The following is a 24930-nucleotide window of genomic DNA, read 5'->3' as shown; positions in this document are numbered from 1 at the left end:
TATATCACTGAAACTTAACACCACAATATTTCGTAACTAAGCCAACATATGTCATTACATCAGTTTGATAAATGTGTCACATTTCTATCCCATACCACTGATATAGATGCTTTGCTTACCTTTGATTTTCAACCTTCAATCAAGTGAAGTGATGAGCCCCGCAGCTGACAGCAGCCCTCCTTCGATTAATAAAGGTTGTTTATCCACCAAATATGGGATGAATTTTTTGGAGAAAGGTTGCACATTAAAAAAGCATTCTCCTAATTGGGCAGGATGTACCGATGCTATTTGTTGCCCACACCTTGTGACAAACAAGTCTAGGACAATACATGGTACAAAGAAAGGGGAGGGCAAGAGGTGGGGATCAGGGACAGGCTTGATATCAAGTGACTCTAATTGTATTTGTATAAATCATAACACATGATTAATATAATTTCTTTATTGGTTCAGTTAGATCTGTTAAGTGTGATTTCATAGTTTTAGCATTTAGCTTTGTTTTGTAGCGCCACAGTTTGGTTTCTATTTTATATATTGTACTTTTAGTTTCTCTTACTTTCAAAGGTTAGGTTAAATGTTTAACTTAAATTATGTACCATTTTAACCCCTGCCTTGGGATATAAAACAAAGTTTATTATTATATTCAATTAAAACTTGCTTGCTAATGATGGGTGTAATAAACTGATGTAATAACATCGACCTATTTTGGTCATACAAAATATTGTGGTATCATTGTGTAGATGATCCCAGCTGTATAATCTGCTGTCGTTACTTGGCAGCTGAATATTTTTGATAACCAGAATTGAAGAACTGTACATAATGGACATGACAAAGGTTCAAACAATCTTTTTAAATTCACATTTATATGTGATAACAACTGAGGTAGAAACAACAGGATCCACTTTTCCACAACTCTGTTTCCTCCCTAACAGCACCAACTGATTCAGTGTCTCTATTCTAAATCCCAAACTGAAGGGTGATGAATGAATATTAATGACACTATTTGTTCTTCAAACATTTAGCTCTGCACTTATTATGTTAAGATTCCTTCAAGTTCAGCAAAGGTCAGTCATGTGAAGGGGCTTGAAATGCATTTCTCGAGCTGCTGCTGAGACAATAAAGTGTTGCAGCTGTTATTGACTGAGAGCTAATGTCAGGGTCTTTAAATTATCACTCACCACTGTTCTGCCCAGCTAGGTCTACACCCTTTGCCTCATGGTGTCGTCATGGCATTGTTCCCTTTCCTTTGGCCTTGACGACAAAGATAACCCTGTGAAATTCTTGTCTGGATTTTTTTCTCTCTGATTGAGAAGGGCAGCCTTTGAGGACAGTGATATGTATAGTATAGTATTTGATATTGTCTCGTGGTAGTTTAAATCCATGCAGTATTGCACTACAAATTGATTTCCTGCCATAGGCTTTTCTCATTCTACTGTTATGGAACATCAGTAGAAAACACATTTAAGTGAACACTGCTGCAAGGTGAAAGAGAAAGAAAAAGAAAATGGATTTTGGTGTTTTGACCCTCTTTGATAGAATGTAGCCAGATATCCACTCTCGCCCCTTAGCAATTGAAGCTAAACATACAAATTTGGTTTCCTTCTGTAGAATGAGAATGACCTTGTTATACTATGGTGTTGAGCAGTGTGCCAATGGACCTTGCAAGAATTTGCTTTCACATTGTTGGACACATTCTCATTCTCAGCTGTCTCAATCCCGGTGGATATTCATCTGTTTTGTGTGCCCCTCGTGGCTATTATCCCCTTCTTGCTGTGTCAGGATGGAGTGGTAACCAGACTCCTCTAAGGTAAGGCCAGTTGTTTAGCAGCTAAAGTCTTTTATGGAAAGAACAAATGGTGTCACCTTGATATGCTATTGTTGGTGGTGTCAATCCTAAAGCATGTCTAAACATCACAGTCCTTCATGTTACAAGCAGTTGACACACAGAGACGCCTAAAGCACTAAACTAACAATGTCAAAGGGTTGTTAAGTATCAGTGGGAAGATTAACGCAGTCATGGCTTACATGGTTTGTGTTTGAATGTGGATGACAAAGAATAACACTCTGCAATTTACTTATTATCTTCTAATCTCTCTGTAGATGTACAAAACTTTTGAAGGACTGCGCCATGTGAGATCAAGGTCAGCATGCGGTGCCAAACAAGTGTCAAGTTAATATCTGTCGCTTGGCTTCTTTTGTCAGTGGAAGAACTTGCTACATCATTCTCTCCTTTGTGCTGCTGCAGATGAATAAGGTATAGTAAGACTGTCGTAGATTCATCTACAAGCTAGATACAGTGTAAGAAATGCTGATTATGTTTATTTTAAGTGGTAATTAGCTTTTTACTTGTTTATATTGTATTTTGTTTATTTTTGATTCAAGCAGTTCTGTGTCACTATATAAAAAATGTATATAGTATTTGCATGCTAGCCTGAGCAATAGTCAACACAGTGTTATATTTTTTTACTGAATGTTGCACAGAACTGCTGTGTGATATGGCTTAAATCATTATTGGGATTTTAAAAAACTGATATAATTCAACAATCATGATGTGACAAAATTGCATATAAATAATTAAATTGATGTTCAAAGCAAAACTAAAACTTCAATAACTAATGTTTATTTTGAATTACAGCTTGTTCTGACTAACTAACTTGGACAAAAGAAATTTGTCGGTACAAACATGATAACATTGCATCAGAATTCTGCTGAAAATTTGGATTTGCTGCTGTAATTTGAATATTAAATTATTACCCACTGGAATTCACTAGAACAATGTCAGTGCATTGTGCTGTATATTTTCTGTTATATCAAAACCTCTCGTTATGTTTTTCACTATTAAAGTAATATATTTCATTAAATACTCTAATATGTTCATCAAGCACACAGGTGGAGATATAATCTACTGTATTACATATAAAAATTAAAAAACTGGGTGAAGCCTCTGAACATCTAAAATGCCATTGGAACCATCGGGTTCCTGTTATTTTCATTTGTTTTCATGTGGATTCTTCATGGGTTGTTGTTTTTTTATCTACTATACTTGGACATTCAACCTCTACAACAACGGCCATGGTGTTCATATTAGCATTGAATTAATAGAAGCAAGGGCTTTAAAAAATCTAGTGTCCTGATGGCAAATCACATCAATCTTTTTAAAGTCTATTTTCAAGAATTTTAAAACCAGAAAAAGTAGGGCAAGATCATTCCCATTTTTATCAGTGCAGTTTCACTTGTTTTCATTTTTTCTTTTTCTTTCTTTTTTTTTTTTTTTTTTTTTAGAAATGACTGTCAGTATTTTGACACATGACAGAATAAGGCAAAATGGGTGCGCTTAAAACATGAAGAGAATACTTTATTCAGGAGGATTTTTAACATATCAACACATGTGTTTCACTGGTTCAATTTTTGTAATTTCAGGCCTGTTCATGTTACACAAACTGGTATGACACCTCAGAGGATTAGGCATAAGTCTATTTATAGTACTCCTGTCAATAGTAACATTACATTTAATACCATGAAGGAAAGATGTTTTTGTTCAGTGGAGTCTGTTCTACAGAGTTACAGGGGTATAACATTTTATCGCTATAACATTACAAGGCATCCATTTCTGCCCTAGATTTATTAAACACAAGGTAGAGAAACCTATGAAACAATATTTAGACCATCCACCACCATTTCCAGGCTGTCTTTGAGGGAGAGCTGCTCTTTTAAGATTTTCTTTTTTCAATATTTTTACAGAGGAGGGGACCTTCAATATTATTCCCATATATTGCCAACCTGATGTATCATTCTAATCAACACTGGGTTTCTTGACAGGAAACAAATCTGTCATTGTCAAAACACATCTTTGCAACAACAACAGAAAGTCAGAGAACAGTTCAGAGTGTTAGCACAAGGTTGCCGGAGCAACCAACCAAACATCAGTAACCCTCCTCTGTTTGCGACCCTCCGGGGGAAAGTGAGCAAATGAGTTTTGAGTTAGTTATTAATTGGTTGCAGATAGAGTGAAAGTTATTGTTCTAATGCAAATGTATGTGTTTTTTTAAATTCATTTCATGCTTTCAAGTGCTAAGCCTTCTGATCTCTTCATCTACTAAAATACATCTAGCAACAAGGTGATATTTTTCAGTGGTAATAAGGTGAAAGCTGGTGAATTTAACATGTTGACTTCTACATTATTTGACATTATTAGCCCTCTGCCTCTGAGATGAAATTTGATGTGGAGAACTTTACCTGCTTGAAATAAATGAGGACACTACACTGTAATTTCAATGCACTTTTGCTTTATTCTACAGAGTTACTTTGGAGACAGATGGGACTAAACCACAGGAGATCCCAAAGGTCTTAGGTGGCCGTCTGTGAGTTTCACTCCTCATCTAGCCCTTTCTGTGATGAATAATGATAAGAAAGTAGACAAAGAGAGACACATTAGTGACAGAAGACCAACAAGACTCAACACGTGTTAATCAAGGTAGTAAACCACAACTAGATTCTGGCCTGAAATGATTGCTCTTCCGTTTAAGACGTTATAGTGATTGTGATAATAATTTAACTTGAATAACATTTATTTCACTATCTGCATTTCCTTACTTTACAATGTTGGCTTGGACACATTATTTCAAAATGTGCTAGTTTAATCTTGTATTTTCAAGCCATTGTGGGTTTTTTTATTTGTTACCCCTTCCAAAATGACAAAGCCTAACTTACAGAATAATAAATCACTCATTGACCTTATCATAAAATAGATCGTTTGAAAAAAATTGTGATTCAAGCCTAATTAAAGATACATGAAGACATTTATCTTCAAACTAGATGGCTAACAAAGATGTGGGTATGTATGCCAAAACAGCCATAATGTTAACATGCTCTAGTGACTGCATGAGAGCTAATTATGGTAACTGTTCACAAATATGAAGATATCATGTTTTAACAAAAAGTGAGTGTTCCATCTAACAAAATTGTTTGGTATGTTAACTTGGAACTGTATATATTATGTAACTATCATTAATGTAATGGAATCGCCATTTTAAGGGCCGTCCTCTCCCAAAAACATTCAATCATTGTAGTTATCATTATGATGAAAATTGATGATGCCAAAAATTGATTTTCCACTAACCTACATCATATTGCACTAATTTTACTTACCAAACCCATAATGACTAACTTAATTGAAATAAAATCAATCTGCACAAAGACTCTGGTCTGATTTGTTTCGTTCCATTATGAATGATGAACGCTGTAATTATGGATTTTGCATTACAAATAAAACATGATAACATGATAATGATGATTATGATGAAAATTGTGAAAAAGTGCATTTTTGTGAAGGCAGTAGGAGAGTATATGAAGTTTTGTGTTGAAATCTAGCAGGGCCTCTTACCTTTGACCCCACATCACGGCTCTTGGCACGCAGCTTGTTGACCTGAGACTCAGCAATGTCAGCTCTCTCTTCAGCTTCATCCAGCTCATGCTGCAGTTTACGGAACTTGCTCAGATGAGTATTTGCCTGCTCCTCCTATAGGATTGAAGGAAAACACAGACCACAATATTATATTAATACAAGAGGCAATGGACCTGAGGGTGTTTACCTAAGGCCATGTGGACTATAAACCCATCTATAACCTGTCAATTGAGAAATATAAGATTTTGAAAATTCAACAACACTGGTTTGTAGTTAACAACTTTGTCTAAGACAAGTCACGGAGGAAGTTGAGATATTTTCTGGCCAAAAGTCAAAACAGTTACTGTTTAAGTAGCATTTTAAAAAAAATGTAATTTAATATAGTGTAATGTGTGATCAGAATGTAATTTTGATCACATTACATTACATACATTGTAATTTTACATGTATTGTATGTAATTTTACATACAATACATGTAAAATACATACTACATAATTTTGATCACATTCACATGCAAAGAAAAGTAAATTTAAATTAATGAAGAGCACACATCACAAATGAGACGCAGCCCAAACTTACAGCCTCCTCAGCTGATCTCTTGTAGGCTTTGACTTTCAGCTGCAGTTTGTCAACCAGATCCTGGAGACGTGTAACATTCTTGCGATCTTCCTCAGTCTAGATAAATCAAGGGAATAGGAAAGAGACTCACAAGTTCAATAAGAGATATTCTCTTCAATTGGCATCTTAATTTTGACCAAAAAATGAACTGTGGAAAAGAAGGTATAGCTGAACATAAAAACGTCCATGTATGAAGGGACATTTGTCAGCAGAGTATAAAGATGCCTATAAATAGTATACATTGTATGAAAACACACACAGTTGTGGCTATTTGTATAGGTTATGGGTTGTTCAAAAAAAATCACCTGGTATGTGAGCTCCTTGATGCGTCTCTCATATTTACGAATTCCCTTCACTGCTTCGCTGCTCTTCTTCTGCTCCGACTCCACCTCATTCTCAAGCTCCCTCACCTGAAAACATCAGAAAAGCATTTATCATTCACTGGTTTACAAGGAGCGAATAATAACTTAAGGTCATGTGTAGTGACAAACCCCTACAGATTATCATCCAATTCTGTAGCGCTCCAGTACCTTTTGGCCAATTTTAGCTCATTGTTTTGGTTTTATGGCATAGTTCAGTCTCAGCTACAGTCGTAGCCCTGATAAACCCACCTGCCCATTATTAAAATACAGAAAGCAACTTCTCATTGAAGAAAGTAGAATATCTATTAAACTAAAGGCCCTAATATTTTTTCTAGGGGTTGGTAGAGACCAAACCAAAAGCTTAAAGGCCAATGAATTGTGAACACACATGTACTGTATTTGTGAGGTGGCCAGAAACATGGCAATGGGATGATGACGTTGTTCCATGTCTGCTGGATGACTAAGTGGGCAGTGTTTACCAGCAACAAATTTATAGGGCAATAATATGTCAGTGCTACATCTGTCACCTTGTTTTGGACTTCTGCCCCTTGTGGCCAAAATGAGATAATGCAGCTTTATAAAAATAAAGTTTATGTTAGTCCTACAGATGCCTTTCCAAACAATTTGTGATATTTCTTTAGTGGAAACTCTTACTCTGGCCTCGAGCTTCTGCACTTGCTTCTTGCCTCCCTTCATGGCAATCTGTTCAGCTTCATCCAGACGGTGTTGCAGGTCTTTGATGGTTTGCTCCATGTTCTTCTTCATACGCTCCAGGTGAGCGCTGGTGTCCTGCTCTTTCTTCAGCTCCTCTGCCATCATGGCAGCATCAGTAATAGCCTTCTTGGCCTTCTCTTCAGCATTTCTGCACTCCTGCACCGCTTCCTCCACTTCAGTTTGAAGCTGGGAAGCATCAATCTCCAGTTTCTTCTTCTGGTTTATCAGGCCAGTGTTCTACATATGTTTGACATTTGAGAATATGAGAAAAGCTGTGTTAGACAGTCTTTTAGTTCTTCAATGTCCAAGAAAAGTAAGTCTGTGGTTGTGTTGCAATAAATGATGTGGGCTCACCTGTGAGTGCAGTAGCTGCACCCTCTCACTAACATCCAGCAGCTCTTGCTCAGCAAGTTTGCGGCTTCTCTCAGTTTGTTCGAGAGCAGCCCTCAATTCCTCCAATTCAGCCTGAATCAGATTGTTGCGTCTCTCAACAATTGCAATGTTCTCTTTAAGATCATCATTGGCCCGAACAGAGTCATCCAGCTGAATTTGGCAATCCTTAATGGGATGACATCAATGACATTCATGTTTATAATCAATTCGAATTTGAAATATCTTAAGAAACTGAGCCTTTGTCTTTCTAATTTACCTTCAGGTGTGCATGAACAGATTTAAGTTGTTTCTGGGCCTCAGCTGCCTGCCTGTTGGCCTGGCTTAGCTGGATCTCCATCTCATTGAGGTCTCCCTCCATTTTCTTCTTCAGACGTAGCGCCTCATTTCTGCTGCGACACTCAGCTTCAAGAGAGCTCTGCAGGGTGTCTATAGTCCTCTGCAGGTTCCTCTTGGACTGCTCCATCTCCTCATCTTTCTCAGCAAGTTTGCGTTCAATATCAGCTTTAACTTGATTGAATTCCAGCTGGGCTCTTAGAATCTTACCCTCTTCATGCTCCAGGGAGGCCTGATGGACAGGAGGGTACACAGTTATACAAAGCAGCAGACACTGTTACTCTAATATAATATAATAATACTCCTGTATTATTCATCAAAGAGGGCCTGTACCTCCGCTTCCTCAAGAGCAGACTGGATCTCACTCTTCTCCTGTTCCAGTTGTTTCCGTAATTTCTCCAGTTCATGGATGCTCTTTCCACCCTCACTGAGTTGCTCAGTGAGGTCAGAAATCTCCTCTGGAATGTCAAGCAGGGTGATTAAAAAAGATTCACAATTAACTTTATAAAGTATGTCTACAGAAACCTTGACACAAACTGTGGCATTAGATCTTACCCTGTAAGTTCTTGTTCTCTCTCTTCATGGTCTCCAGATGATCCAGAGATTCTTCATAGGAGTTCTTCAGTTTGAAGAGCTCAGTGCTCAGAGACCTGGCCTCCTTCTGAGAGCTCTCCAGCTCACACTGAGACTCTTCATACTTCTGTTTCCACTCAGACAGGACCTACAATTAATAGAATAGCCAGCAATAAGTGTACATGTACCAGGTGAATGGAGAAAAGACTACAGACTGGGTGATATCATCTTGTGTAAAATATTTTTTCTATTATTGAGTGAAACTGCACATATTGTAAAAATCCACACCAACCTTTAAAAATTAACTCAGTGCTCTAGGTGTTAAATAGATGTGTTGGACAGAAGGATTACAAGTTTGTTTGTTTTTTTCTGTAGAAAAGTAAGTATGCTGGTGAGCTTATGCAGCCAGTATTCTCAGTCCATTCATCAGTCTGCAACGTGTCTTTTTTGATATGACCACCATGGGGCGCCAAAGTCCTAAATATTAAAATCCTGCACATTATGACTTTAACAACCAACAGTGGGAACTTAACCCATAGCTGCTTCAGTGGAGCTACCTTGCATTCTGTAGTTTTACTGGGCAGCTCCAAAAATGTGAAGCAGAGCGCTACTGGAAAATAGTGTCTTAAAAGGCTATAAAAGACATCAACATTGCCAAATTCTTCACCTTGTCAAAGTTTCTTTGCTTCTTGTCCAGAGCAGCAGCAGCAGCATTAGACCTCTCCACATCCACCATGAGATCTTCAATCTCATTCTGCAGTCTGTGTTTGGTCTTCTCCAGAGAAGAACATTTAGCATTCACTGCTTCAACCGCCTCCTCAGCCTCCTGCAGACGCTGAGCCAGCTTTTTCCTTAAGGAACCAATCATTGAAATCATTTAATGATCCTGCATGTGTGTTTGTTGGATAAATTCTAATGACTTCAACCACTATGACTGGCTGCTCAGTCATCTAACAGACAAACTTTTTGTTCGTCTTACATTTTAGTAGGAACATAATACAAACAAAAAGCTGATCTGCTAGATGAAATAAAATGTCTCTTTAGGAGTTACAGATTAAATTATGAATTAGATCTCAAACTGTCTTACTTGGCCTCCTCGAGTTCCTCAGTCCTCTGGATGGCATCAGTTTCGTACTTAGTTCTCCACTGAGCCACCTCAGAGTTGGCCTTGGACATGCCGCGCTGCAGTTCAGCCTTGGCCTCCTGCTCCTCCTCATACTGCTCCCTGAGCAGGTCACAGTCATGACGAGAGGACTGCACTGCATGGGCCAGGGCAGTCTTTGCCTGTTTTTAAAAAAATGTGTATGAATGATTAAAACTATGATATATATCAGTTAGAAATAACATGCGCATTGCTGTCACTGTGTACTGAAACTTCACCTTGGTCTCTTCTTCCAATTGTCTTTTAAGGTCTTCAATCTGTTGAGTGTAGGACATTTTTCCTCTTGTCAGTTGAGAAACCAAGGAATCCTTCTCCTCCAGCTGCCTTGAGAGCTCACCTAGTATTTTGGTCAAAGGCAACATGTTATTGTCAATGTCTTAACAAATCCTGCGTCACCTAGAAGTGAACTTTTATGAGAAATTGTGTCTATTTTTCCCACTCATTGGTTTTTCATGTTTTAAAAGCTTAAGTTTGATTATAGTGATAAAACATGTTCTGTATATGGTCCTGTCAATTAAATCAAACAGGCAAGTAAAAAAGATAAAACAATAATATTATGCCTGGTTTTGTATTAAAGCAAAAAATATACCATTTTCTGTTTGAAGCTTTGCTTTTTGCATATTGAAGTCATTGATGCAGCGTTGAGCTTCTTCAAACTTGGACTTGTATTCATTCATCTGATCTTCCAGAGTCCTGCATGTCTTCTCCAGATTTGTCTGAATTGAAATAAATCACATCACAGAAAACATTTCTAAATGTACCCATTATATCCCAAATACCCACATATCTGTGTTGTATCAACATTAGCAAGAAATTGCTTGTCAATTTAGCCAACCTTTGTCTTCACAATATGTTCCATATTGGAGACCACATCATCCAGTTCCAGTCTGAGCTCACTCTTCTCCTTCTCCAGTTTCTGCTTGACTCTCTGCAGGTTGTCGATCTGCTCCCCCAGGTCAGCAACACTGTCAGCTTGTTTCTTCCTCAGTGTGGCAGAGGTGGCTTCATGCTGCAGAGTGGCCTCTTCAAGGTCTCTGCGGAGTTTCTGGAACTCAGCCTCCCTCTTCTTGTTCATCTCAATCTGGGCTACTGTTGCTCCACCAGCCTCCTCCAGCCTCTCACTGATCTCCTCCAGCTCTCTGGACAGGTCTGCTCTCTGCTTTTCCACCTTGGCTCTGGCAGCTCGCTCTGCCTCAAGCTCTTCCTCCAGCTCCTCAATGCGAGCCTGTTAAGGCAGAATTATTTAGACACTACTTATTGTTGAGGGCTTAACCAAGTTTGTATGTGAGTTATTCATTACCTGAAGCTCTTTCAGTTTCTTTTGAAGTTGAATGGAAATGGCCTGCTCATCCTCTATTTTATTATTGAGCTGGTTGAGTTCAAAGTCTTTCCTGTCAGGAAATTAGGAAGAGTTAGATCAACTGCAAATTTATATTGTCTGTATCTGTAGAGCTTTTCTCTACTTTATGAAATATAGACATACTGTTCATATAATGGTGTGCTTACTTTTTCAGATGCTCTTCGAGCTGTTGCTTGTCATTCTCCAGGTCCATGAGGCTCTCATGGGTCAGCTTTAAGTCACCCTCCAGCTTTCTCTTTGCTCTCTCAAGATCCATGCGGATCTTCTTCTCTTGTTCCAGGGAACCTTCAAGCTGGACAAGTTCATTGCAGAAAGTCAAACCATTTTCTCCAACATGCAAGGAACAGTGATAGACCTTTTTAAACACATTCATTGAAATACATACATCATCCACTTGTTGTTCCAGCTTAGCCTTGGCCTTGGTCAGAGTATTGACTTTGTCTTCTTCACTCTGCAGGTCATCCAGCGTTTGCTGATGAGCTTCTTGTAAGGCTTTCTTTTCCTTGGTCAACTTGGCAATGATTTCATCCAGAGCAGCCATCTCCTCAACCAGGTTCTTCACCTGCAAATGGAGAAATGAGGATTATAGACAAGTGTACTGAAGGGTTACAAACCTGTTTCCCATACATGCACTTACAGTTAAGAGAAATACAAAGAGCAGAGTAGTTGTCATACCTTGTTTTCAGTGGCATGCTTCTCTTTCTCCACTTTAGCCAGAGTTAACTCTAAGTCATCGATGTCCTTCTTTAACTCAGAACACTCGTCTTCCAGCTTCCTCTTCTTAGCAGTCAGTTCAGCATTCATCTCCTCCTCATCCTCCAGTCTCTCAGATAACTCTTTGGCTTTTGCCTCCGTCTGAATTTTGTGTTTGATCAGCCCTTCACATCTTTCCTCTGCATCAGCAAGATTATCTTGCTCCTAATTTGAAATGATAATTGAGTTAATCACACATGATAAGTCATATTACATATGATAATGTATACATTATTTTGCATATAATGATTATAATTTAAAACCATTAGGAATGCAGTCATCAAACTTACGGCCTGAACTTGCAGCTGCAGGTCATTCTTCTCTTGGAGAAGAGAGACCATTTTCTCCTCTAGTTCCTTCCTTCGAGCTTCAGACTTTGCATAAGCTTCTTTCAACTTCAGGAATTCTTCCTTCATGTTGGCCATCTCCTTTTCTGCTTCAGCAGATCTCAGCAGAGGTTTGATCTTGAAGAAGAGCTTCATCCAGGGCCAATTCTTGACCCCCATGAAGGCACGGATGTTCCACTGGATTACCAGTAGTGCATCCCTGTCAAAGATCAACCAAAGTTTTAATTACTGTACAACTAGCAGCAAAATGAAATCATTACAATTACTTTTCTTTTAGCCCATTTTAAAGTCCTGATTCATCCAACCTCCTTTCAACAATCTTCTGGAATTCCACTCTTGCCAGTAGACCTCTTGATCTAGCTTGGATTCCAGTGATGATGAGTGATAAACGGTCATCTCTCATCTCTTCCAGTTGCCCAAGAAGACCAGCCTTGAAGAATACCTTCAGGAGATGTGAACATCATGTAAATATCCGCTAGCTGTTATACATGTGTTCAACAAATGAGGGGTTACACTCTTGGGACAATGTAGCTTTAAACTGGTTTGGTAGTTTTTACTGTACATATTCGGTTCCACAGTTGAGTACTTTGTGTAGATCAGAAATGTACATTGCTTTGGATTTGGCCCTTCATTAATTACCTTAGTGTGTCCAAACTTGTATTGGTTGTGGTCAATATCCAAAGACCCAAGAAGTTTCTCTGCTCCCTTCTTGCTGTCAATGAACTGACCCTCAGGAATGGCAGCAGGATTCAGGATGCGATATCTGGAAAATAAAAGATAAAATGTATTTGAGAATAATACTTGCATTTTCTTTTGGAATTATATGATTTAACACTTAATATGAGGTAACACCTCTGTTTCAAATCTCCATATAAGATCCTGTTGGGGAAGCCCTCTCTGCAGAATATGCAGGAATATCTTTTGGTAGAATAGTGTCTATTCCTCCAGCAGAGAGCAACAGACTTTGAAAATCTACGCCAAGTCACCTCGAAGCTGCGGCAGTAGTTTGTGGTTGCCCTATGTGTTACCAACAGATTTGATGTTTTTCTTTTAATATGTCTCCTATCTTTATATCTGATAAATACCTCTGTTTGAAATCTCCATAGAGGATTCTGTTGGGGAAGCCCTTTCTGCAGATCCTAATGCCTTCCAGCACACCGTTACAGCGCAGCTGGTGCATCACCAGAGGGTTCTCCATGGCCCCAGGAGTCTTGGTCTCATTGGGGATGATGCAGCGTACAAAGTGAGGGTGAGTAGACCTCAAGTTGGTCATCAGCTTGTTCAGGTTCTCCTGTGAAGTTAAGTAATTTAACAGTGTGTTTAGCAACCTATTTAGGTGATCATTGTGACTAATCTCTCAGGTATCCATTGAAAATTAAGTCTCAGTCATTGATTTCCATGTGAAGCAGCCACTCACACATATTTATGTGTTTATACCAACCCTGTGCAAAGCAGACACGGTCTGGAAGGATGAACCCTTCTTCTTGCCTCCTCCCTTACCCTTTCCACCATCTGCTAGTAAACAAGAGTGCAACTAATTAGACTGCATTAACAGACACAGGCATAAATAATTCAATCTTGCCATTGGTAATAGACATCTGCGAGTAAACTAATAAATTATAGATACTCCCAGGTTAATGCAGTACATTCAGTTTATTCAAACATGTCCTTATAATTAAATGACCCCATGGGTCGATTGCACTACGCACTCCAGAACAACCCATAGGAGCGTTTTCTAATATGCTGCCTCTATTGGCAGTAATTAGCAGGACGACATAATTTGTCTGTGCTTTCTAAAACCGTTACAAATTACTGTTATAAAATAATTATGTTTTATGGTGTGAAAAAGCTGCGGTTAAAGGGGACCTATTATGCTTTTTCTTATTTTCAGGCATATATATAATGTCACATTGTCGAATGTTCATGTCAAAAGTGGCCGACGGTAAACGTTGTCGAAGTAATTGCTGTGAGCAAAAAGAACTAGCTTTAGACTGCTTTGAACGCTAAGTTTCCAACAGTTTTTTCTACTTTCAGCCCAAGCTGATATTGGTTCATGATGGATTTCTTTGTATGGACATCTGCTCAAAGCATAGCACAAGTTCACTGCCCCACTCCGCTAACATTATGGCATTTTTCCATTGTTTTAAGGGTAGTCACTACTGAGCCATGATTCCATTATACAGCACAGCAAAGTAAAATAAGTAGTTTACCTGTTGGAGGTGTGCTGGTCATCTGCAGCTCTTCACTAAACATCATTATCATTGTGGCTGTGTCTGCTTGTACTATTCCTCCCTTCATTATTTCTAACTGATCCACTGAACAAAGAGCTCCAAATATCTCCATATATTGTTGTTCCCTTTATTTAGTCATTTAAAAGCTTTTAATTTTAAGCAATAAAGCAGGAAATGTTGGATTTGCATCAGCAGTAACTTAACACGACTCTGATATGTAAAGCTGATCGATCAGAACAGAGTGGGCTCATCGGGAGGGGGGCCTTAAAGAGACAAGAGCTCAAATGGACTGTAAAGAGACACAGTGTATACTAAGGAGGTGCATAAAGGGTCAGTAAAGATAAATAAGGAGTTTTTTGAACTGTGAATCATGCAAAGCTACTCTAGTGGAGTCCAAAAATAAAATTTAGAGCTGGAAATGAGCTTAATAGGTCCTCTTTAAGGTCTGGTTAGATTTAGGCACAAAATCCACTTCATTAGGATTAGGGAAAGATCATGGTTTGGGTTAAAATGATCACTTGAAACACGGTGTGGGTTAAAGTTACTACATACTTAATATTAAGCAACTTTCATTGTCATGGCAACAGTAAATACATCACAATCGTAGTTATGGTTTTAAAAAACAGTCCCGACTCATGGTTAGAAATGTAAAGCGAACAGCGATCTCCTGCAGCTAAGTCCACTTTTTGCCATCTACCTATCTAGCCATCCATCCAATTTGTCACGTTATATAGACGTAACCTGAACTGCATCACTTCTCTGGGTCAGAATTACTACAGCCACTAGATGGCATCTGTCACTCAAACAAAACTATAGGTTGTTTTTGAGGACTGAATTTACGACCTATACTATTGTTTTTCTTTGGAGTTTGGGCTGGTTTATTCTTACCTGAGTCAGCTGAAGCATAATTTGCAAAGAGGTTTGCGAGCATCTTAAGATTAGATTTCTGGTACAGTGTAACAACAGTCTCATTCAGAGGATCCTTGTTTTTCACCAGCCAGTTGTTGATATTATAATCAACAGTTCCAGCGTAGTGAACCAGGGCAAAATGAGCCTCTGGTCTCCCTTTGACAATTCTAGGCTTCTGGAAGTTGTTGGATTTTCCCAGGTGGTTGTCATAGAGTTTAGCTTTAAAGGTAGAATCACTGGCTTTGGGGAACATGCACTCCTCTTCAAGGATGGACATGATACCCATGGGCTGAGGAGACCAAAATATGAGTGGTTAGAAAAAAATTGTAATTCATCTTAATTGTGACTGAACATTACATCAGAGTCTCTCACCTTTTCAATCAGGTCAATACAGGCCTGCAAGTCCATACCAAAATCTATGAAAGTCCATTCAATGCCCTCTTTCTTGTACTCTTCCTGCTCCAGTACAAACATGTGGTGGTTGAAAAACTGTTGCAGTTTTTCATTGGTGAAGTTGATGCACATCTGCTCAAAGGTGTTGAACTATAATGTAAAGTGGATAACAGCGTAGTCATTTTCACACTCACCTCTTTATTGTATGCATCAGAGTGAAAAAGAGGAGTTTAAATCTTTGCCTACAAATAATAGACAGAGCTCACATCAAAGATCTCAAATCCAGCGATGTCCAGTACACCAATGAAGTACTGGCGAGGCTGCTTGGTGTCCAGGGATTGGTTAATACGGACTACCATCCACAAAAACATCTTCTCATACACTGACTTAGACAGTGCACCAATAGCATAGTAGACCTAAAAAAGAAATCCAGTAAATAATCCTTCATGAAAACTCAGTGCTGTTTCCTTCAAGTTATTTTTATTTCAGCAATGGCCATTCAATTATTTACATTTTGTAATTACCCTTCTATATAGTAGTTTTCATTGCTCATGGCAGAGTGTGCCAATCCTGCCATGTATTAAAATTGTCTACCTATGCCTACCTCCAATTTTTGTTTGTTTGGCTGACAACAGATAGACCAGATGCTCTTAGGTTTCATTACTGATAAAATAACTGATCAGAGAGGGTTTGCTGTTGTATAAACCACACTTGCAGTTACCACCAGTGACCACAGGTGTCACCAAATCAACCAGGACCGAAATTCAACCCTCCACTTTCCCTCTTACCTGCTGGACATTTTGTCCCTTGGTGACCCACTCATTTCCTACTTTGACTCTTGGGTGACAGAGACCTTTGATGAGGTCAGCAGAGTTCATGCCCATCAGATAAGCTACTTTGTCAGCATCTGAGAAAATACATATATAATATGAATATATAATATAGAATATAAAATCTCCCAGTGAGTATCAAATCCTGATGAATCCTAGCATGTTTTAAATCTTGTTTGTCATGTGTCAGAGATTTAGAGAGCCTTTTTCACCTTCAGTGCCATCAGCCTCTGCCTGCTCCTCACGCTGCTTGTTCTTGAACTTCATGTTACCGTAGTGCATGATGGCACCAGTCAGCTTGTAAATGCCATTCTTCTCTTCTTGAGTGAAGCCCAGCACATCAAAGGCTTCCTGGATTGAGAATAGGGGTTTTATATTGGATATGTCATTGTATTTTTATGCTGTATCAAGGTTTACAGTGCAGAGTGACAGCAGGGTGGGATAAGATAGTATTTGCCCTCTGAGCCTCTATGATCACACATTAAACCAAAGTTGACATCTGAGAAGACATAAAATTTCAGGATCCAAAGCTGACAGCTAGATGTAAAATACCATGTAGGAAGCCAGAGCAACATCACTTGTCTGTTTTTTCCAACAACTCCCATTAACAAAACCATTACATTTCAGTAAACTCATCATGGTCTAAGTCTAGAATAGTGAAATGTGCAAATTCAACTGATACCACATATTATAACTGCTTATGTGAGCTGTTGTTTTGTGAACAGACAATATGGTCCTTTACTCACATCAGTGGCCATCAGCTCTTCAGCATCATTTATGGAGGCTACAGTTGTCTCTCCTTGGGAGATGAAGGCGTAGTCGTAGGGATTGTTGGTAATGAGCAGCATCTCTTAAAAGAAAAACAAAAATGTAACATTTTTTATGTTAGAGATGAAGCAGCATTTCAACTTGCAATAGTCACTGGTATAAAAATCACTTGTTTTCATTTACCAAGCAGCTCAGGTTTCTTCTGAGACAGAATCTGATAGAAGATGTGGTAATCTCTCTCAGCCTTAAGCTGAAAGGTGACACGGGACTTTTCCAGCAAATCTGTAAAGACATTTGTATTATGAAGGTCGGTAGGAAGGTGAACATTGCGATGAAGACAGCAAACCAGATGAATGTATATAATGTATACTTACATGTCTCAATATCAGCCGATGCCAGTTTTCCACTAGCAGCAAAGTGAATTCGGATGAATTTGCCCTGAGAAAAAAAATCCCACAATAAAATACTGTACAATGAGCACAAAAGGCAATTATATTACAGACAGAAACTTACAAATCTGGAAGAGTTGTCATTCCTGATGGTCTTAGCATTACCAAAGGCCTCTAAAGCTGGGTTAGCCTGGATGATTTGATCCTCAAGCGTGCCCTGAAATAGTACAACAGTGCAACATTTGTTGAAATGTATAAACACTTATACAATGTGTCTTTAAAGGAAAAAAGTAGAAACCTTCTTTTCTGCGCCTGTGTCCTTTTTTCCACTTCCAGCTGCAATGCTGGCAAAGTACTGGATGACTCTTTTGGTGTTGACAGTCTTCCCAGCACCAGACTCTCCACTGAAGACACAAATTGAATTATTTTGATAAGATGACAACTAGGCAGCATACATTCTAACCAGGTCTTGATCAGTTAACCAGAATGTAGGTAAATTGATGCTGCTGTAATTATTCAAAGTGGACAAAGATTATTGCAGTCAGTAAATGGTAATACACCTTTTCTCAAGTATACATGTAATTTCCAGAAGCTGCCACCGTGACTATCCATAATCAGATTAATAACTTATTCTTTTTAATATTAACTATAAGAGCTGAAACCATCAGTTGATTACTTGACTTGTTGATTAATCGTAAATGAATCTGCAGCAATTTGCATTATTGATTAAGTAATTTATGAAGCAAAAATGCCAAAATTCACTGGTGCCAGCTTCTCAAATGTGAACTGTAAACTCAGTACTTTTGGATTTTGTACTGTTGACCAGACAATTCATGATATTTTATAAACTAAATGATTATTCAATAAATAAATTAACTGAGAAAATAATTGGCAGATTAATTGATAATAAAAACAGTTGGTGCTTGCAGCCCTAATAATTGTACTGCATTGGCCTATTGCAGTTAGTGACATGTATTGCCAACATGGATGACTTACTTCAAACTGAACCAGACTGCATAAAAACTGTTCAAGGGGATGTTATTTCCATATTTGTTTACTTCTTTCCATTAAATCATGTTCCACAATGTACATGATTTAATGTTTATGTTCGTTGTCTATTCCAATACAGTGTGAACATGCTCAACTATTAGCCACTATAAATATTCCACATCAAATAATAAGATAAATTACTTAAGTTAACTGGCATGCATCAACAAAAACTCAGAAAAACCAGCAACAATATTTTACAGGGAGCTATGTGATGCCTCTGACTATATAATTCTCATCACATTGAACCACTGAACTGCAATCACATAAAGTCATAAAAACCAAACTCACGTGATAAGAATTGACTGATTTTCTCTGTCTAAAAAAAGAAAAGAAAGGATCACTTAAAAGTACAGGCTTCCTCGGAATTTGAATTTTATGTGAGCATATGATAACTGAAGTTCAAATACCAGTTAGCATGTACTGGTAGGCATTGTCAGAGATGGAGAAGATATGAGGAGGAGCTTCAGTCCTCTTCTTTCCTCTGTAGGCAACAACCACCTCTTTGTTGTAGACTGGCAGCCACTTGTAGGGGTTGACAGTCACACAGAACAGCCCAGAGTAGGTCTGAGAAGGAGAAAGCAGGCAAACCGATGGATCATTTATATCAGGCATAATGCACTTTGGTTAATTTTGATTTGAAATATGAATGTAGACAAAAGAAAGGGAACATTTACACCATGTTTTGGGTGTATTTAGCCTTTACTTTGCTTCACATTGTTTTAAAAGCTTTCAACTCACATAGATCATCCATGCTGCATAACGCTCTTTGAGGTTAAACAGCACAGCTGGCTCATGGAGGAAGGTGAACATCGCCATGTCTTCAATTTTATCAAACTTTGGTGGGTTCTGAGGGTGTACATCACACTCCTTCACTGTGACAGTCTGAAAACAGAAATTGCAATGTTGGTCATTTTGCAAAATTACAGCGACCATTAAATATTAAGGGTGCCTTTTGTAAAATATATCAAACTGACTTTGTTACCATTTGTTACAATTATCTTTTGAAAATAAAACAAGCTTTTAATGCATGTTGTATGTATGTAGTAAGTATGTAATGCAGCGTAGTTTGGAGTACAGCAACACAATACCTCCTTGCTCAGGAATCTTTGGTTGTCTGTTGTTGCTTTGCTATGTATCACGAAAGGACAAATGTGCCTTAATCTTTTCTTTCATCACTCCTGTGTCTTAGTTAGGAAACCAGTTGCATCCAGGGCAGCTCACTGACCTTCCCTTTTTCAGTCTGAGCGGTGACTTTATCTCCCTCACGGCTGACGATGGATGCCTTCACATACTCCTCATCATGGTCAGGAACGAAGCACTCCTTCTTCATATCAAAGATACGAGTCTGGGCCTCCAGACGCTCCTTATCTGACTTCCTCAGGTACGGGGCTGCTGCCCCAAACTCTTTCATGGCAGCGTCACCCATTTTTCACCTTTTCTACAAAAAAAAAACAAACAAAAAAAAATCTCATTTACAGTTCAACCATATTATGTATTCATTTAGCTAAAGGCAAATGCAGCACAGAAAGAATGTATATGCCAATTTAGAATCTGTTGTTTATTTGATTTAATTTATCATATCATGATGGGTTTTTTTTTCTTTCCACATAAAATTTGCTGTATTTAAATCAAACACATTTTCATTTTTCAGATGCTCTTACCTTACCAATCCCTACTGAGGAGACTGAGGTGTAATGGTCCTGTAGAAAGAAGTAATGGAAAATAATGAGATAGTTCTACAGTCCATGCCAGCACAGGTAATGCATCAGTGTCAAAGTGTTGCAAGCCATTGTCCTCGCACCTTACCTTGAGATAGAATGGCGACCTATTGGGTGTTTCACCATGAGTTCTCTTTATAAACGAAGCCCCTCTGCCAAATATGGAGGAGCCTTTCACTGCCCAGGAATGTTATTGTGTCTGACATGGGTTGGGGGTACATGAAGGGAGGGGGTTAATGAGTGGCGGAGAGCAATATAGAAATCAGCAGGTCAGAGTCTTATCAGTGATGGGGTCTCCTGACGAGGCCATATTAGGAGCTCCATGCAGAGCAGTGATTAATCATAGGTATCCTCAAGCAGCCAGGGGAACACGACTCAATCTTTAAATAGACACGGGGAGGAATTCTTTTCTCATCATCCCTTAAGTGTGCTTCTGTTACAGGAACAATGCATGTTGTATTAAACAGAAGCATCCTTATTTAGGACATGCAAGACTGATGCTGTTCAAAACTGTTCAAATGTGTTTAAACATTATATGATTTTAAATAGATGTTGTAAATGTAGTCATATGCTGAATTTTAGGATGTCCAATTTCTAATTTTACATTTTACTTTAAGTATTCATTGGTAAAACCATTTTTCTTTTCTTTTTTATCAGGCAGGTCAATCAAATATCACATAAATCACAATCAGTGATGTAATAGTAAAAAAAAATGTGGAAAAACAGGTGTTATTTATCATTGAACAAATGCCAATATAAACAAAAAATAAAGAAAACTGAATATATATATATATATATATATATATATATATATATATATATATATATATATAATTAAAAATAAAAATTAAAAACAATTAAAGCAAGTAGAGGCATACAAAAAAATAGATATGACTAAAATCCAGAGGTTAAATTGAAAGTTATGTTTCTGTTTTATTATAAATGTGCTAAATAATTTCAAAATCATCAAACTCTACTTAAATATATTTTTGCATTTACAAAAGATATAATGTTAAAAAAATAAATTAGTTAAGATCAAGAAAGACAGTATAATCAAGGCTTTTTGACGTAGCACCAGAAAAAAACATCTCAAAAGGATAATTCACATTCTTTGCATGGTTTACAATAATACAGTTATTTCCATAAATGTAAACTACTAGTCTTGTTGTGTAAACACAAAGGAAGATGCAGAAAATATATGGGGATATATTTTAGAGAAGTATGCCATGAATGGGTCTCAATTACACAGAGGGCTTAAGTAAAGTCACAGTGAGGCATGGGTAACATATTGTGTTTAGTTATCATAGACTGGAGTTTGTGGTAATATAAACAGCCACCAGATACCAAGTGGGTCGGTCTAAATAAAGAACATTAGTCTGTGCGATTATCCAGGCGACAAGTGCGAGGCAATACAGACAGAGGTCTGCCACAGGTGACATGCTTGAGATTCACTGAAAGGCAGTAATGATGACACACAATAGAGGGTTGTGCCTGCATGACGTGCGCCAATGTGATGCCAAGGTCACTGTGGAAGCCTTCTCCCATTATCAAGCAGCAGCTTGTGAAAGCTGGCCCCTCAGTTACAGTCCTGTTGACATGGCATTGTGTCTTTGAGGACAAAGATAACTGTGTGAAATTCCTGCTGAGAACCCTGCACTGATTGAGAAGAACAGCCACAGAGGCTTTCAGGATCCTGCCTTTGCCTGCATCAAGGATAGCTGCAGCAGATGATGGCCTCACACTGAGTTCTGCCTCCCATAAATATACTGAGAGTGACAGGTATATCCCACAGCCCATCAAATTTTTATGTCCCATTTAAAATGCCTCTCCTCTGTGGAGTCTGAGTCTAAGCTGAGCTGCTTCAGCTTTATTGCAGGTTTTACTTCCAGTCTTAATTCTAATATCTTTGAAATCTACTTCATCAACAGTTATTGACGTTTTGCTCCAAAAACAAGCATAAACCCACCAACCACTCACCCTTAGGTGCTATTCATAAAGCTTACTGATTTGTGTTGCATGTACCTTTTGTTTTTTCAGTTTTTTTGACTTGGCCCACTATGTAATCACATGTAATGATTTCTAACTTATAAAACTGAACTAACAATTTATACAACATACATTGTAATTACGTATAGAAACTGTAATGCACAGCCAGTCACTAGCACCAATAATCACAGCCCCTTCAAAGGTTAAGAGATAAAAAGAGGGTCAACAGCTGCTGACAAGTGCTGAGATTATTTCCATTCTGATAACTTCCCCAGACCTGTTACTGACAGCCGGCGTCAGGGTGCCAAATGGAAGTGAGAGATTCCATGCCTCTGCTAAAGACCGAGTGAAGATAACACTGACCTTATAGATCAAACTTCTACTCATTGAAGGAAACATGATTTAGATTTATGTCATGACAAATGTACATTCTCATCTCACATATGAAGTAAAATATAAACTGGGGAAAGTTATTCAAATTCAGCATTTAGCAACATATCTGGGCCCTCACAGTGGACACCTATTGTTGGTCATCATACAGTATCAGCAACTTAGAGACTTCAAAATCTTATTTTGTGTTTTGAGTGTTTTATTTTTTATATTGTGTTCTGCCTTTATATTTTCCTTTCCTTTAAATATTGCGTGCTCTTTTGTGTCTGTTTTACCTCCTTTTTAGTGTCTTTTGTAAAGCACTTTTTGAGAAGGGAATGAAATACATAAATATAGTTAATTATTATAATTTTAGTCCTGATACAGTATTTTAACTTGATCTTGTGTAGATCAGGGGATTGAGTACAGAAGTACAACTGACAGTTAAAGTAGCTTTTCTGGGCGGGGTTCACTAATGCAATTAACTGTACTGAATAATTACTGTATGCACCTATAGTAGGTATGTATGGTTGATCCCAATTAAATTTGTAAGCTGTAAAATTTGTCCCATCTTTAAGTGGTTATTGTCGAACCAAATATGACTTTGAGGGGTTACATCATCCTCTCTGGATTTTCTGTTGATGAATCTCTGGTGCTCTTTTCTTAGTGTGTTCAACCATTCTGGTGCTCATTGTTGCTCATTGTTATAGGCAAAACTTTACCTATTCCAAATTATCACTGTTGCTTCTGCTGGATATTTCATATGTATTTTGTTTTGTGCAGCAGAGGAATGTCTACTGCAGGGAGCAGCAGGTGTAAAAGCTTTTATGAAATGGCTTTAAACTAAATCTCTGTTGTGTTCATCAGTCATCAGTCAGTGACAGTGACATTTTTATATGACAGTGTCAAAGATGATTAATTTTAACTCCTGAGGTGTGACCATATGCATCATACAGTATAGTGCGTTAAAGGTGGTCTAATTATAGAGGCGGCATACTGCTCCATCTTTGGTCAATTATCTTATTCACTTGAGCACAGGCTCAGATATCCTGTTAATCATGCTGATAATCCTCAACACATACTGTTCTCTACATGGTGTACCTCTTTATGGAGAGGTGTGAGTTTGTTTTCATTCGCTCAAAGATACCTGCTTGTCCACTCAGGGAGTTAAGGACATGACATGTAATAAGAGAAGGTGACAGGACTCCCTGAATTTCACATAAAGGGAGTCTGGGGCCTCCCTCTCCTCCATCCTCCTGCCTCAAATCATTATTTATTCTCCACCAGCAACAATGACTGAGACATGACACCAGCACCAAGGAAAAAGCTCTAGACAGGTAAGGATAGCACTTTTAGTCGTTGGCATAAAAGAACATTGATTCTATACCACTACAAACTACTTAAAGTGAAACTACTCAATACCTCTACTCAACACCCTACTTTGATTTGTAATACTGTGAATCTTAGAACTAATCTCATATCATCGACATATTGCAAAATGTATAAATTGACTTCATTAAAAACATCGAAATTTGATTCAGTTTACCATGTTAAATTTAATGTAAATGTACCGTGAAATGGAGAAGGCATTCCAGTTGAATTTGTTTTTGTTGTGTGGCTTTATTGTAGTAAATGAACTACATATTTGATTATTGACTTTGAGATCCTCCCTTGCCATTTTAGAGAAAAAAAAGCAGACTTGAGCTGGGATTCACTGACCAGCTGTAAGTGATTATACACTGTGTTATGGAAGGCCTGAGAGTGAGCACTGGTTTATTGTTGACCTTGAGGCCCGGGCTCTTAGGCTTTCTTTAACTCTATTTTAAGAACAAGAGATTTGTTTTATCTCTCTCTATTTAAGCCATTCCCTCACCTCAACTCTCCAAATTTCAGGCCCTCTGTCACCATATATCATTGGTCCCCTGGGTTTTCCTGTTCAGGCCTACCTCTTCTCTTCCTTCCTTCCTCACTCCTGAACTGATGTCTGACAGACATCGTAATTGACCTCAAAACACTGTAGACTCTACAACACTAAAATGTATCTTAAAGAATGCTCCACTGATTTAGCATTTCAATCTGATAACACTGTCGGACAATGACCAGTTTAGATAAAAAAATCTATGTAACAGAACCAGAGGTATCTTTTTTATTCCACACATTGTTCTTCCTTGTCAGAACCTGGTACCTACATTACCCACACTACAGTTCAGTCAGGGGATTCGGGTGTGTTATGCCAGTAGTAGCTAATGTCGCCTGGAGCTGCTAGCCTC

At 38.2% G+C, this 24930-nt stretch overlaps 1 protein-coding gene and 2 long non-coding RNA genes across 5 annotated transcripts in view; 2 read left to right on the top strand and 1 right to left on the bottom strand.

The window, feature by feature from the left end:
• The window catches only part of LOC121908043, a 41775-nt gene extending 36594 nt beyond the window's left edge, over positions 1-5181 (top strand). For both annotated transcript variants that reach the window (XR_006099166.1, XR_006099165.1), the window contains exons 8-10: positions 1703-1804; positions 2098-2251; positions 4296-5181. This is a non-coding gene — a long non-coding RNA (uncharacterized LOC121908043). The remainder of the gene's footprint in view (positions 1-1702; positions 1805-2097; positions 2252-4295) is intronic.
• On the bottom strand, positions 4300-20013 carry LOC121908042 (myosin-7). 2 transcript variants are annotated; one of them, XM_042427724.1, is made up of 37 exons: positions 19813-20013; positions 19326-19469; positions 18995-19151; positions 18876-18903; positions 17836-17941; positions 17662-17754; positions 17523-17586; positions 17332-17430; positions 17127-17230; positions 16593-16731; positions 16339-16457; positions 15817-15966; positions 15530-15700; positions 15137-15446; positions 13459-13532; positions 13103-13308; positions 12657-12780; positions 12323-12459; positions 11961-12216; positions 11593-11835; positions 11303-11479; positions 11064-11209; positions 10858-10948; positions 10393-10782; positions 10147-10273; positions 9776-9894; positions 9483-9679; positions 9063-9246; positions 8378-8543; positions 8156-8280; positions 7746-8054; positions 7451-7654; positions 7037-7333; positions 6326-6430; positions 5982-6077; positions 5381-5515; positions 4300-4386 (listed from the first exon to the last, which is right to left on the bottom strand). In XM_042427724.1, the coding sequence occupies exons 1-37, from the start codon at positions 20011-20013 to the stop codon at positions 4366-4368; spliced, it is 5814 nt and encodes a 1937-aa protein (XP_042283658.1). In that variant the 3' UTR covers positions 4300-4365. The 2 variants fall into 2 exon arrangements, with proteins under 2 accessions (XP_042283658.1, XP_042283659.1); XM_042427725.1 differs by having other exon boundaries at positions 13459-13529.
• On the top strand, positions 13184-20337 carry LOC121908044. The gene is made up of 3 exons (XR_006099167.1): positions 13184-13266; positions 19827-19968; positions 20239-20337. It is a non-coding gene; the product is annotated as an uncharacterized LOC121908044 (long non-coding RNA).
• The last annotated feature ends 4593 nt before the right edge of the window (positions 20338-24930 follow it).

The sequence above is a fragment of the Thunnus maccoyii genome, chromosome 12 (assembly GCF_910596095.1).
Source record: "Thunnus maccoyii chromosome 12, fThuMac1.1, whole genome shotgun sequence".
Classification (NCBI taxonomy): Eukaryota; Metazoa; Chordata; class Actinopteri; order Scombriformes; family Scombridae; genus Thunnus; species Thunnus maccoyii.
This window is presented reverse-complemented; position numbering and strand designations above follow the sequence as displayed.

What these genes read in the sequence shown, in the direction of transcription:
- LOC121908042 (XM_042427724.1), bottom strand. Translation starts at nt 20,013, where the DNA reads ATGGGTGACGCTGCCATGAAAGAGTTTGGGGCAGCAGCCCCGTACCTG. An exon ending in CCGTGTCTGCTTTGCACAGG is followed by an intron (nt 13,309 to 13,458) that starts GTTGGTATAAAC and finishes TTAACTTCACAG; the next exon opens with GAGAACCTGAACAAGCTGAT. An exon ending in ACAAGTTTGGACACACTAAG is followed by an intron (nt 12,460 to 12,656) that starts GTAATTAATGAA and finishes CATCTCCTGAAG; the next exon opens with GTATTCTTCAAGGCTGGTCT.